General features: G+C 38.1%; 1 protein-coding gene across 1 annotated transcript; it reads left to right on the top strand.

Annotated features, from left to right (window-relative positions):
- Positions 1–194: 194 nt before the first annotated feature.
- supt16h (SPT16 homolog, facilitates chromatin remodeling subunit) lies at positions 195–13,752 on the top strand. Its single transcript, XM_067525425.1, has 24 exons — positions 195–618; positions 1,789–1,881; positions 2,311–2,481; positions 3,078–3,230; positions 3,330–3,476; positions 3,760–3,911; positions 5,450–5,622; positions 6,122–6,212; positions 6,305–6,378; positions 6,548–6,660; positions 6,879–6,944; positions 7,376–7,474; positions 7,851–7,966; positions 8,277–8,430; positions 8,587–8,714; positions 9,064–9,326; positions 9,415–9,533; positions 10,181–10,419; positions 10,677–10,752; positions 10,897–11,066; positions 11,209–11,338; positions 11,584–11,710; positions 11,980–12,054; positions 12,834–13,752. The coding sequence occupies exons 1-24, from the start codon at positions 553–555 to the stop codon at positions 12,929–12,931; spliced, it is 3,093 nt and encodes a 1,030-aa protein (XP_067381526.1). The 5' UTR covers positions 195–552; the 3' UTR covers positions 12,932–13,752.
- Positions 13,753–14,869: the final 1,117 nt, after the last annotated feature.

Raw genomic sequence — 14,869 nt, 5'->3', positions numbered from 1 at the left:
ACAAAAAAGGAGCCAAGTAATTCACTACAAAGCATTTGGATATCTATTTTTATACATTTTTGTAAAATGTTTTAATTAGAATGAAGCAAAAAGGTTCAGTTAGGCGTATTTGTGGCTTTAAATGATGTTTGTTTATCATAAAAAGCTGGTATGTGAAGTCTCGGAGGGGGAGGGAGAGCGAAAAGAAGCACAGGAAGAGAAGGAGGAGGGTGATCTGAGGACTTAATTACGACAGATTGGTGTATGCGTGGTCGTGTGTTGAGAGGAAAACGGGAAGAAATTATATATTTTTAATAATTTTGCATATTTTAATCGGATGGGTTTTTATTATGTTTTTTTCGTGGTTTATTTGTAAATGACTTCTCAGAGGAAAAGACCACTGTAGTGAAATTACAAAAGAAGCAGCAGCAGCAGCATCTCGTAGTGTTGTCACAGCAGGCGTGGAAAGAAAGTGCGTTGTTATTAGTTGACACGGATCATCATCATCATCATCATCATCCGGCCTGCTAAGAAGCGAAGCCGGGAGCTGGAGTTTGCAGCAGAGGACTGACCATGGCAGTAAACCTGGACAAGGAAGCGTACTACCGCCGGATCAAGAGGCTCTACAGCAACTGGAAGGTAAAACTGGGTAACGTGAAGCGCGTGTTTAATTCTGAAATGTGCAGACATTTTTCTCTGCTGGAAGATACCAGCCGCTAACTTAGCCGCGTTTTTCTGTCACCGAGTTGACTCAGTCGGCGTGGACCGTGATGTTTTCCCACCACCTGCAACCACAGGGAATAGGCCACAGTTCTCGCCCAGTTGACTAACTTTGTTTTCATGGAAACTCTTTCCAACTTGACGTGTCTTGAAGACGTTTCGCCAGTATTTTCAAACCGATAAACTGGCTAGCTACCTTATGTTGGCAAACAAATCACCCCATTCACCACGTTAGCTAGCCTGCTAGCCAGTAAGTTTGTATTCAAGCTAACTTACTAGCCAGCAGCTAACCGTTTAGTGAGCCCGTGTTTGATAAATAAATAAATAATTAAATAAATCAACCAGCCGAAAGTGATCAAAAGCATAGGTCGCCATCGCTGTACTTGACGTTTTGCTAACAGCCGAGCTGATTAACATTACTGTCAGGTTGCATTAGCTAAATGCTAATGTTAGCAGGCTAATTAGCATCAGAATGACGCCTGCATCCTAGTAGCATGTGCAGGATGCTTGCAGGTCCTGAATATGTGTTACTTTTTATCAAATGTTGAGTGTGTCTAACTGACTTGCGTAACAACGTAGCTACTTTTTAAGTGTGGAGGTTGTCGGGAAGTTTTTAACATGTTGCTTAGTGAGGTTTCCTATCACGCAGATGTCGCTCATTGTTACATGTGTCATAAGTGACACCAAGACAAATTCTTAATACTGTTAAGTGTTCTCAACTGTGCCTGGGAATAAACATTCTGAACATTTCTGATTCTGAACTGTTTCCTGTCATTTAAGACTTTAGTTAGCTTTATCAGATTTGAAGCCCACCTTATACCCTGCCAGGGGATGCAGCATCAGGTGCTGATGAAGCAATGAGAGTTGCACAGCAGCAACCTTTTAGCATGCTCATAAAATGAGTTACCTTTCTCCTCACACCAGGGCCATTGATGTAATAATTTATACCAGCACTCTTTGTCCAAAAGTATTTCTCCAAAGCACTACTTTGGACGTAGTAGGAAGACCTCATTGTCCACTTGTAATACATATATTTTTTCATTTTTATGTGTATCTAAATTTGTGTGTTGCTTTTCATGTTATTTCCAGAAAGGAGAAGATGAATTTGGCAAAGTTGACGCTATTGTGGTGTCTGTTGGAGTGGACGAGGAAATTGTGTATGCCAAATCCACAGCCATACAGGTAAAGATCCCAGCTAAAGCAGCATGGGAAATCTAAGAGAATGCCAAGCCTGGTCCTTAACGTGTAGGGCCTGCATGATATGCACAACAAACTGACAGTTTCTCACTGTGTAGGAACCCTGTATACCTTGTTTTTGCTTCAGTGTAATTATGAAAATGTCCTGACAAAGCTTGTTACTTACATACTTGGCAAATATCCTGTATCACCTTTGACATTTAACCGATTTGCATGCATTGTGTATTTACTCTCTGTATTTTGTTTATAACCTGTCACATTATGATTGTATGACTGTCAAGTAACACTTTAACATATGCCTTTAGGAATATGAAAGCTTGTTCAGAGTTATACAAATCAGGTACTCGCTGTACATCTGGTTTTTGAAATTCTTGAATTAATTCACTCTTTGTTTATGTTTTTTCTTTTTATCAGACGTGGCTTTTCGGCTATGAATTGACTGACACCATCATGGTGTTTTGTGACACCAAAATTATCTTCCTTGCCAGCAAGAAGAAGGTTGATTTCCTTAAACAGGTGGCTATAACAAAAGGCAATGAGAATGCAAACGGTGTCCCGCCCATAACTCTGCTCACCAGAGAAAAGGTAACATATCACACAATTATTGAGATTGAGCTTGTCTGAAAAAGGAATCTGTTTGTAATCAAGAGTTCAAAAAAACGATTTGAAATAAACATTGTGTGTGAGCGCATGTATTACACACACAAAGGATTCATGCTGCGTACAGATGTTTCTTATGTCTGACTTTATCAGGCTTTACATACATTGTAACTTTGTCATTATTTTTAAATGAGTATCTCTCTTAAAACAGATTGAAGCTATAAAGATTACAGAAACACTGAACAGTTTTCTCAGTTATTAAAGCTTTCCAACAACAAAATTATTGACTAAAGTCCACCTTCCAGCCTACGTGCAGTAATGTTTTGTATCCAGTTTCAGGCTGTTGGTAGACAACAGTCATCTTCAAAAGTTGGATTGTGGATGCAGGATGATGATTAATCCTTTTGATGCTGTTAGAAAGTAATTGAAAATTTTATGATAAAATATGAACATTTACCATGAATAAACCTGAAGAAACCCTATCAAGGACATTTGTACATGATGTTGTTGTTGTTGTCAACAAAACAACATTGAATTAATTAACAGTGAATTACTTTTTGCCATTGTTTTGTGTCCAACAGAATGAAAGCAACAAGGCCAACTTTGACAAAATGATTGAGGCAATCAGGGGGAGCAAAGAAGGAAAGACAGTTGGAATCTTCAGCAAGGACAAATTCCCCGGAGAGTACATGAAAAGCTGGAATGACACACTCACTGCAGAGGGACTGGAAAAGGTAAGCTGTAGTCCAAAAAGTGTCTTGATGCAACATTATTAGAACTGTAAAGAGTCTTTCTCACCAGTTCAAACTCTTTTGTTGCCCCTCTGCCTGCAGGTGGACATCAGCGCTGTGGTCGCATACACAATGGCAGTGAAGGAGGACGGGGAGCTCAGTCTGATGAAGAAGGCAGCAGGCATCACAAGTGAGGTTTACTCAAAGTTCTTCAAAGAGCGCGTCATGGAGATCGTTGATGCAGATGAGGTGAGGATGAGAAAGAACCCTAAACAAATGATTTCCATACTGGGACTTTCGCTGGCTTGAGTTTTTAAAAAAATAAATAAATAAATTGTCAAGTTATTTATTGTCTTATTAGTTATTTATTTCTTTTTTCTTTTTGTTTTTTATGTTTTGATCATTGTAGAACTGAATTAAATATTATGTGGAACACTGATGGCAGACATTCATTAGTGTGCAGAAATGTATCCTTTTTAAATGTAAGCCCCCCTACTAAACCATTTGTCTTGTTCCCCCCCCTCCCTCACAGAAAGTGCGTCACAGTAAGCTTGCAGAGTCAGTGGAGAAAGCCATCGAGGAGAAGAAGTACTTGGGTGGTGCTGATCCCTCAACGGTGGAGATGTGTTACCCTCCCATCATCCAGAGTGGAGGAAACTACAGCCTCAAGTTCAGCGTCGTAAGGTAGCTCACACCGTAGCATGTTTTGGAGAATGCTGTTTATTTTGTTATTTTACTGGACATTTTGTTCAACTTAGCTTCTCTGTGGAAAAACTTTATATGTAATTTATCTTATGTTGAAGTTTTGCTCCGCTGTACTGAGGATTTTCCCTATTGGTTTGCTAAGACTTGGTATGTAGTCACAATAGGTAAATTATATTGTTGAAAAATACTGTTGATTGTTAAATCGTATTTTAATTGATTGCTATATGAAAGAGTGAATGATTTAGGAAAATAATCCTATTTACATGTGCCGTGCATTTACACTTCGCATGCACACATTTGGTCTGCCACATATCGGCATGTATGATGCGTCTGACTGCATGTTTTTGGGGCAGGGCTTGTCATAGCTCCTCTGGACAGAACGCAGAGAGACAGCCCAGCTAAACCCAGAATTATACTCTGTTGATACAAGTAAATATCAATGCAGACTTCAGATACATTAGCACTTTTCTTTTATACTTGCACAGTAGACATACGTGACCACAAAGGGCAGTATCATATAAAACGAAGCTCAATTTGCTAATAATGAGGCAACGATCTGGAACCAGAAATTTAATGCGCATTATCTGCAATTCACAACACTTAGCATCTGTAAAGGTAAACGCAGATTTCGAAGATAAAATGGACCTGATATACTGTTTCAGACCTGCAGGATTGGTTCCTTGGCAGGATGCTTTGCTGATGTGTGGTCCACTGATCTGAGTTTCATGTATGTTCTACTTTTCCGTTCCATTTTTCCCGGTTCCATTCCCATTTCAACACACATATACGCAAAATAAGTTGTTGAGATTTGGGGGGTGGGGGGGTTACACGTCTGGGCTTCTGTGAGACTCTGCGGCCTATATGTTAGTGAGTTTGTTTACAAATGTTAACCAATTAAAACATAGTGTGACTGTATGTACAACTGCTGAGTCTAATTTACCTAAAAGCATCTTAAATTTGAGCAAGTTCTGGAGAACTGGTTCTTGAGCATTTAGTGATATTAAATTATTTCTATATTCATTCTTTTAAATGTCAACCAGTGCTTTATGTCAGCACCGTAGTTTATTTCATGTCTGGTACTTTTAATTACTTTGTATCTATTTTGGAGTGTACCTAGTGTCTTGGCATTATTACGTATGTTATCTCACGTCACAGATTTTTAAATTTCAAGATCATTAGTTTTTTGTGAATGGCTTGTTTTCTTCTCAGGACAACAAAGTGCAGTTGTTAGACTGCAGTTTGTAGTTACTGGATTAAGAAGTCCTGTTCTGAACTTTATAAAGCTTCATCATTTTATATTCAGGTGCAGCAGTGGTATAGGACAGTTGGATAATTCTTGATTTGGGAAATGCCTGAAATTCCGTTTTCAGTGTTGCCTACTGATCTGTTTTAGAACTAGCTGGTTCACTGCAGGCTTTTGACTCCACCATAAGGCTAAAATAGAGAGAAGCTATATTCCTTACTCATAAAATTCACTGTTGTACCATTTTTAATACGCATTATTCTGTGTGTACCAGCGATAAGAACCACATGCACTTTGGTGCCATTACGTGTGCCATGGGGATCCGTTACAAGTCGTACTGCTCTAACCTTGTGCGAACCCTCATGGTGGATCCCTCTCAGGAAATGCAGGACAACTACAATTTCCTGCTGCAGGTGGAAGAGGAGCTACTCAAAGAACTCAAACATGGTAGGTTTAAATCCATGTGGTAGTGTGGGGGACTTTGGTACTTGTTGATACAATGTATACTTGTCTTTAGTGATCTTCAATAATCTAAATGCTTTCTAATTTACCAGATCATAATTATTATATTCACCTTATGTATCACTAATTTGATTTAGGGGGAAATCGTTTTGGAACCATTTGGGAAATGAGCGAGCAACTTGAAAATATATTCATCACTCACTAATCTGCACAAAATTCTCTTCATATATTACAATTTGCTAGATCGTATCCATAAGATGTGTATACAAATCATGAAACACTGTCATGCAACATTTTAAAAGCTGAAAGAAGCAGATATTTGCCCTTTTTTGCTTAAAATGACATCTGGTTAATCAGTGCAATTGTAAACAGAATTGCACTGTTGCAATAAATGATGCAGTACCTGTTTTCTATTAATGAAAAAATTAACATAGATTAATAAGATGAACATAACATTTAGTTTTTTTTTCTGTTTCCTCCACAGGTGTAAGAATTTGTGACGCCTACAACTCTGTTGTGGAATATGTGAAGAAGGAGAAACCTGAACTCCTACCAAAGCTGACCAAAAACCTTGGGTAAATGCAAAAATCATCATTTTTACTTTGATTGTACTCACACATATTTACACACTAATGTAATTTTTTAATTTATTTGTTATTCCTTGTAGATTTGCAATGGGTATTGAGTTCAGAGAAGGCTCCTTGGTTTTGAACACTAAAAACCAGTATAAATTGAAAAAAGGTGAGATTTTATGTATTTGACACAAGGTACTAGTTTTTTCATTAAATGAAGATGCATGTAGGTTGGATGCTTTATGCTGTTATATATGAGAGTTTAAATTTGGCACATTCACACACTGACATTGTGAACTTGAGCATCAATTTATAAACAGTATGTGTGTGTCCTGCAGGCATGGTGTTGAGTATCAGTCTGGGTTTTGCCGACCTCGTGAATAAAGATGCCAAGAAGGAAGAGCAGAAGAAATACGCCTTGTTTATTGGTGACACAGTACAGATCAATGAGGTGGGATGCACTTTCTGAATGGAACTCCTTTTAAAAAATAAAAAATAAATAAATAAAAGACCTGTTCAAGGGCTTAAATTTGCATGTTGTGAATAATAATGAATCTGTTATTGTTATGGTAGAAATGTGCTGGGCATCTGTATACTATAATCCACTTTAGATCTATGTATAACACCTAGATGCAAAACAGCTAACCGCCTGAGATGTTTCTGTAACAGGAAGAAGCTGCTACGGTACTTACACCAGTCAAGAAAAAGATAAAAAATGTGGGGATCTTCTTGAAGGTAGGTGTCTTGTGTAAATTAAGTTTTTGTAAATAATCGCACAAACAAGTTGAACCTAAACAGATTACAGATAATTGTAGCATTTAATATGAGCAAACTAAGATATTCAAGTTAAGAAATGGGATGAAAATGGTAACACAATATTTGGATATTTGAATGATATTTGATGGGCACAAAGGATTTTCGGGTAGTATGCATTGTCTAAGCTGCAACCTTATTATAAAATTGTACACCTCAGTTTCAATGTTAAATGGAGAGATTTCAGACGTGTAGTGTCTGTCATTTCCAATATACAAAATATGTATACATAACTGTTATAATGTGAATTTAGCTGCTTTACAACACCATATATGTGAGTACAGAGTGCAGCCCAAGTCAGGGCAACAAAAAATGTACTGGAACATATCTTTGCATTTTGCTTGTTTTCTTAGAATGATGATGAAGAGGATGAAGAGGAAGATGGTGATGATGCTGAGGAGCTGCTGGGGAAGGGAGCTCGGAGTGCAGCGCTGCTTGCAGACAGAACCAGAGTAAGTGTGTTGTTTTCAAATATGGAACCGTTGGTTGATTAGTGTTTTATTCCACCTTAACAGTGTGTTAATAACTAAGAGTGTAAATGTCTTTGTACTCTACCAGCTACTTGGGAAGGTAAGTATCCGTTGTTGTTTTTTCTAAAATATCATCAGCTCAATTGGTTTAGTTGTTAAAATCGACATGCTGATGAGGTTTTGTTTTGTTTTTTCTTTTTAGTGAGTTGTCCTTTTGTGTTTTGTTTTTTCCTCCCATCCAAAGTTGAAGCACATGTCTGTATTCTGCATGTATGTTTTGAGTTTTTCATTGCTCGTGCAAAGTTTTAGCTCTGGTGTTTCCATGAGGTCACTCAGTAGTGTCTGTTGTTAAACTCAGAATGAAATGACGGCGGAGGAGAAGAGGCGGGCTCATCAAAAGGAGTTGGCTAATCAATTGAATGAAGAAGCCAAGCGACGTTTAACAGAGCAGAAAGGAGAGCAGCAAATTCAGAAGTGAGTGAGTGGGGTCTGTAGGTGGTGCTATGAGGTAGAACCAGAAGATCCAGGTTTGAACAGAATCCGTTGTAGCATGTCTGTTTGTTGTAATTTGGCAAGCTAAGAATCCTTGCCCTCTTACGATCTGCTGACCACTAAACAAATGTTAACCTTTTTCGACTTTTTGGATTAGACCAGTTTGGACCAGGACCAAGTTTTTTTTATCTTTGTCATTCTTAACCTAAATGAAGCTGTAGGTGGCAGCAGCTTTGTAAATTCATGTTTAAGCTTGTGGCCATTAACGGAATGCACTCTGTTTTAATCTCAGGGCCAGAAAATCTAATGTGTCTTATAAGAACATCTCTCAGATGCCCAGAGAAAAAGACATAAGAGACATGAAGATTTTCATCGACAAGAAATACGAGACTGTTGTTATGCCAGTTTTTGGTATCCCCACGCCGTTCCACATCGCCACCATTAAGGTAAAGGCCCCAACCTGTCTACCAGGTTTTGGTTTTCAATTATTTATTTATTTATTTCTCTTCATAATAATTGCAGATTAAAGACTTTATTTTTTTTTAATAATACTTTCATATTCATGGTTTCTTTTTCTTTTACTGTTGCCTTCTTTTGTCTAGAACATCAGTATGTCTGTAGAAGGAGACTACACTTACCTAAGGATCAACTTTTACGTTCCTGGCAGCTCTTTAGGGCGACAGGAAGGCAATATCTTCCCCAACCCAGATGCCACATTTGTTAAAGAAATGTGAGTTTTATCAATTTCAAAAATGGTTACTTATTTGCTGCATTTCCTGTCAAATTCAATGCTCAATTATTTCTCTTCACCTCAAAGTTGTGCACTTTTGGCTAAACTTACTGTAGATTTAGACAAATTATGTCTCAGTGACGCACACCTTTCACTTTAGAGGGAGCAACTCAACTGCAAAAACTAACTTCATGGTATTCAACAGCATCTGTTAAAATACAACTGTTATCTTTTCTCAAGTTTAAAATCATCCTGGCATACTTTTTACACAAGCCTTTTATCTGTCTTCTATCTGGGTGAATATTATAGTGTTAACAGTTCTGTCAACTCTTCTCATCTTTCCTCTCAGCACATACCGAGCATCCAACCTGAAGGCTCCAGGAGACTTGTCTGTGCCCTCCACTAACCTGCAGAATGCTTTTCGCATCATCAAGGAGGTGCAGAAGCGCTACAAGACACGAGAGGCTGAAGAGAAGGAGAAGGAGGGCATCGTCAAGCAAGACTCACTGGTCATCAACCTCAACCGCAGCAATCCCAAACTCAAAGACCTCTACATCAGACCGAACATTGCACAAAAGAGGATGCAGGGATCACTGGAGGCACATACTAATGGTGAGCGGGCAGTTATTCAGTCTGTTAAAATGTACAGCTGCCTTGATATGACTTTTATTAAAATGACCATTCTTATCTCTCTGCAAAGGTTTCCGTTTTACATCAGTCCGTGGTGATAAGGTCGACATTCTTTACAACAACATTAAACACGCCATCTTCCAGCCGTGTGATGGGGAGATGATCATCGTACTGCACTTCCACCTCAAGGTACATTTATTAGTTTATCCGCTATAAAAAAATAAAAATAAATACTGCCACAGCATAGTTTGCTTTACCCTTTTTAAAGAAACACTTTAATACGCTTATTTGCTTTTTCCCTTTTTAAACTAAATCAGTAAACTGTATTTTAAGCTTGAGTCTTAAAATCCCTAAAATTATTGACCATGAACACGTTATTTGCAACTTAATTATAACTAAAATGATCTCGTCTAGCAAAGTAGTGAATATACAGTGCATTACTGTACTGTACATGTGATCTGATTTTCACTGAAGTCACTAATCAACACAATATTACTAAGTTGATAAAACACAGTCATGATTTTTCATATCTTTACTGAACACACCCATTAATTGGACAAAGAAGATGGTAAAGTAATACTTTTTCTTGTAACTGTATTTGATTTAATAGCGCCGTATCAAACCTAGTTTTATCATACAAACATGTGAGTCTGATTTAAAAATGGAAGGTTTGCGGCAGGGAGTGAATCCATTGTAAAAACACATGCCACATTAATGTGCGAAATATGTTAAGCTGTAGCGACCCCTGAAGGGAAAAGATGAAAGGCGTTGATCTTTGATTTTTAATGTCTCCCTTATTTATATTCTCCCCCTTCCCAACCATGCTGTTCCTCTAGAACGCCATCATGTTCGGTAAGCGACGCCACACGGACGTCCAGTTCTACACAGAAGTCGGTGAGATCACCACAGATTTGGGCAAACATCAACACATGCATGACAGAGACGACCTATACGCTGAGCAAATGGAGCGGGAAATGAGGCATAAGCTGAAGTCGGCGTTCAAGAACTTTATTGAGAAGGTGGAGACCCTGACTAAGGAGGAGCTGGAGTTTGAGGTGCCCTTCAGAGATCTTGGGTGAGGAATTTGAAAACTTGGAACAGAAACACAGTATAACAGACTTGTATAGATACAGGTAGAAATGAATGTCAACATAAGGGTATGTTTATTTAGCTTGGCAAATGTGTTTTTACTTGCTAAGGCACCACATGAAAAGATTAGACAAGATTAGTCCCTCCTTAGAGGAACATGGATGTGAACCTGATAGACTGAACAACCCACAGGCTTTTTTTTTTTTTTTTTGATTTTTTTTGCTGGATGCTGTCTGCATCCAGGTTTCAGGGTGCACCCTACAGGAGTACCTGCCTGCTACAACCCACTTCCAGTTCCCTTGTCAATGTTACTGAATGGGTGAGTGAGCAAACTGAATCAGCCTCTGACTGTTGCTGCAACATCTCAAATATAATCAGTGGTGGCTTGTCTTTAAACTGGTAATTAAAATGACCAGTTTTGGCAAAGAACCTTTTCTGAGTTTTCTTTTCTGTTCAATTCTAGCCGCCATTTGTCGTGACTCTGGATGAGGTGGAGCTGGTCCACTTTGAGCGTGTGCAGTTCCACCTAAAGAATTTCGATGTGGTCATAATCTACAAGGACTACAACAAAAAAGTCACTATGATCAACGCTGTGCCCGTCAACTCACTCGACCCCATTAAGGAGTGGCTCAAGTAAGGTTCATTTACCATGATGTTTTTAGAGTAAAAAATTAATTCCGAGTGACATTATAGCATCAGCTGTTTCTTTTCACAGCCAGAGCTTAAATCATTATGTCACATTTTTGCATATTTGCATTATGTGTCTCTTTCTCAGCTCGTGCGACATAAAGTACACAGAGGGAGTCCAATCTCTGAACTGGACCAAGATCATGAAGACCATTGTTGATGACCCAGAGGGCTTTTTCGAGCAAGGAGGCTGGTCTTTCTTGGATCCAGAGAGTGAGGTATAGTACATCTAGCATAGTAGACTACAAAATCAGGTTTCCGCTGTGGCACAGAGTTTTTAATAACTGATTATTTCTTTTTCTTAAAATAATTCTCAAAAGAAATGCAATTTTTCGTTTTCTCTTTAGTCATATATTTTAACAAACAACTGATGTTGTTTAGTGTGCTCATCTTTGTGCTCATCTTTGTTTATTATGGATTTTTGTGTATAACTGTTTTTTGCTTAATCTTATTTTTGTCTCAGGGAAGTGGTGCAGAGGAAGATTCAGAGTCAGAAATGGAGGATGAAACATTTAACCCATCAGCAGATGAAGAAGAGGAAGAAGAGGAAGATAGCGATGAAGATTACAGTTCAGAGACAGAGGACTCTGGTATGATTGTTAGCACCAGCTTTTTTGGTTATGTGACATCTGAGGACAGACGACTTAAGTTGATCTGCAGGAAGTTCATTGGAAGCTATTTTAATAGCTCATTCATTGTTTTAATGCATTTTCAAATTAATTACTTAAAGCTTCTCTTCATTTACAGCAGCAGTCTGAATGTTTCACATGTCTGCCACAGTGCATAAACATTTGTTATTAACTTCTCAAGAAAAACGATTTTCTTTACTTGAAAGTTCTTCCTCTTTTCTGATGTGTAGATTACAGTGCATCGCTGGGCAGTGAAGAAGAAAGCGGTAAAGACTGGGATGAACTGGAAGAAGAAGCCAGAAAAGGTTTGTCTGCAGCTTAATCTTAAACAGTCATTTCAGCAAATTATGAAGTCCCTTTGTCACTTTTTCCCTTTGTGCTGGGATTTCAACACTGGGCCCAAATAATGTTTTTGAACTAACATAAACTGGCTGCTAGTTCTGGGCTGTGCTGGTTCAAGCTGGGAACCTTCTAAGGACCTGTGTCCCTTTTAACAAGCTATAGAGCCACATCCCTGTATACGTTCCACTGTATATAATTGCCTTGTGGCATTAATCAGACCCTGTCAGTGGTTTTTCAGATAGTTTTGCATGTTGAATCAGAAAACCACTTCTATTAGCTGTTTAGGTTATTGTATCAGTGTACAAAAAGAGACCAAGGTATTACCATGGCAACAGCATAAAATCTTATTGGACGTTTCCCTAATTAGCAGTAGTTCTAGTATGTGTGAAAATTTTATCATTGCTTTGTTTACAGGTTGTATATCTACAGTCCTAAGTTCCCAACTTCTGCATTTTCCTGTTGTCTTTGTTAATTGTTTAAAGTGCCACTTGTCCACCCAAACAAAAGTGGCGTGAGCTGACACGTTAGTTGGTTTTCATCGCTTGGTGGCTACTGGCCCAAAAACATTAACGTTAGTCATTAGCTCGTTAGAACACAAAGCTACAAGATAATTGCGGGGCGGGGGGGTTTACTTACCCTTTGTTCGGCAAAATAGCGACTTTCTATAGCTCATGCTTGTGCTTGTTTGACATTAAAACAATGATGTGTTACAAGGATAACTGTTGTTGCTCTTTTGCTGTAGCTGACAGAGAGAGTCACTATGAGGATGAGGACACCTCCAACAGGAAGAGAAAGGGCAGGTCATCAGCCCCACCCAGCAAGAAGAAGCGACGGTCCTAAATAAATCTCGCACAGACACACACATACTGCCAAACTTAGTTGACCCTCAGCCCCTCCTTCTACCCCAACTGGCTCTTTTGATTCATACACTTCACACAACACACACACGCTTACACACGTGTATGTGTATATAGACGTAGAAGCCCCTTATTTTTGTGTTGGTCAGTGAAGTGTCATGTTGAAATGAGACGGAACCAGCAGGACAGTCGTGCACCCACACTTCATTTGTTAACTTTTTATTTTCCCCTCTCCATTCCTTATTTCTTTTTTTATCCACCTCCCCATCTCCATCCATCCAACTGTCAGGGTTTTGTTTGTGTGTATGTGTGTGCATGTGTGTTTAAATAGGTTTTTATTGCAAGCATTGTTTATTTTTTTTGTTTAAAAATAAGTTTCTTAACTAATGGATGATAAAAGAAAAGACTTATCTAGACCTAGACATATCCTCTGCCAAGTGTTTTTATATAAAAACTAAGAAATTGACTTCTGATCACCTCCAGCCTCATTGACTTTCTCCTCATGTTTTCTGTGTTTGTTAAATTCTGGAAATTGGATGGAAAAGAGGTCTTTTTCTAATGGGAAAGGGTGGGGGGTGATACATGTCTTCTGATTATTCATCTTTTTTTTTCTCTTTTCTTTTTTTTTTTTTTTTTAAATGGTTTTGTAAACTTAAATTGACAGGCACACACATACACACCAGCTCCTTCGCACTTGTCCTCCTTTTGTCTTTTTTGTTCATTCTGAGTAGATATGTTGTACTGTTAATTCTGAAAATCCTGTTTTTGTTTTTGTAATAAAATTAAAAGGAACTGTAGTTTGTTTTCAGTGGTCTACTTTCTCTGTGGCTCCAACATACTTCTGTCGGCACATTAAGAAATGGTTAATTGGTTGCTTTATTTTACAGTAGTGCAGATTTCAGTTCATAATGTGGATGGTTCCAGGGTGTTTTAACCTGCTTCCTGGGAGGAATTTGGGTTGAGCAGTTGCCTTGAATTTGGTTTCACCTCTCACCTGAAGAGACCTGAAGATGCAAGAACGCTGTTTTCCAGGCACAGCACTGATGTTTCACTAGCATTGCTAGTGTAAGTGTAATTCATAAAACAAAATTTAAAACTATTACTGCTTGTTAATAGAGAAACTCATGTTAAAAGCAGTGATAAATATTTTTTTCTCCACTAAATAGTTCTGTAAACTCTTCAATCTTTCATACACTCACTCCCCACTTTATTAGGCATATCTATACAATTTCATGCAATCCAATACAGCAGTTCTGCCATGAATTCTAATTTTACAACTAAATTTCTCCATTTTAAGTTGGAACTGTCAGGTGATAATTTTACTGTAATATTGTGTGCATTATATTTTAAGAGATGGTTCTAATATTTTGTCCACCCTATTTCAAATGCATGTGGGAGGCCAAAACTTTAGAACCACCTCTCTTCTGGCCAGTGAGTATATATTTCTCATTTTAAAGACCCTCAACGTCTAAAGTGATGCTGGATCAAAATACTGGTCATGTCTTTTTGAAAGCATGACCAGTTAAATCTGACATTGTTTTGATATAACCTTAAACTTCTTGTAAAAATGTATCCTGTTAAATACACAAGGCAGTTCATTATCACTATCACTATTATCATTATTCATGTGTCTTTGAAACCAAAGACAAAATTTAACAAAAAACACCTCCATAAATATGCGGCTACAGGTAAGGGAAACATTTATGTCATTTTTGTTTGGTTGGTTGAAAATTATAAGTCGGAGCTATGTATTTAACTGTTGCGTACAGCTTTTAACCACACAGATGAATTAAAAAACACAATTTGATCAGTAAAGATATTTTATTTTTAAGTATGGTAGCAGATTGGAAATATCATGTCTCTGTTTTACAGATGGGTCTCTAAACCAGCCAGTTTGGTCTAGCACCACAGTAACCCAAAA

This window comes from Channa argus, chromosome 12, assembly GCF_033026475.1.
Source record: "Channa argus isolate prfri chromosome 12, Channa argus male v1.0, whole genome shotgun sequence".
NCBI lineage: Eukaryota > Metazoa > Chordata > Actinopteri > Anabantiformes > Channidae > Channa > Channa argus.
This window is presented reverse-complemented; position numbering and strand designations above follow the sequence as displayed.

Bases quoted from the DNA above. Each gene is read 5' to 3' on its own strand.
- supt16h (XM_067525425.1), top strand. From the start codon at position 553: ATGGCAGTAAACCTGGACAAGGAAGCGTACTACCGCCGGATCAAGAGG. The intron at 3,477-3,759 runs GTGAGGATGAGA...CCTCCCTCACAG, and splicing joins AGATCGTTGATGCAGATGAG to AAAGTGCGTCACAGTAAGCT. The intron at 6,379-6,547 runs GTGAGATTTTAT...TGTGTCCTGCAG, and splicing joins CCAGTATAAATTGAAAAAAG to GCATGGTGTTGAGTATCAGT.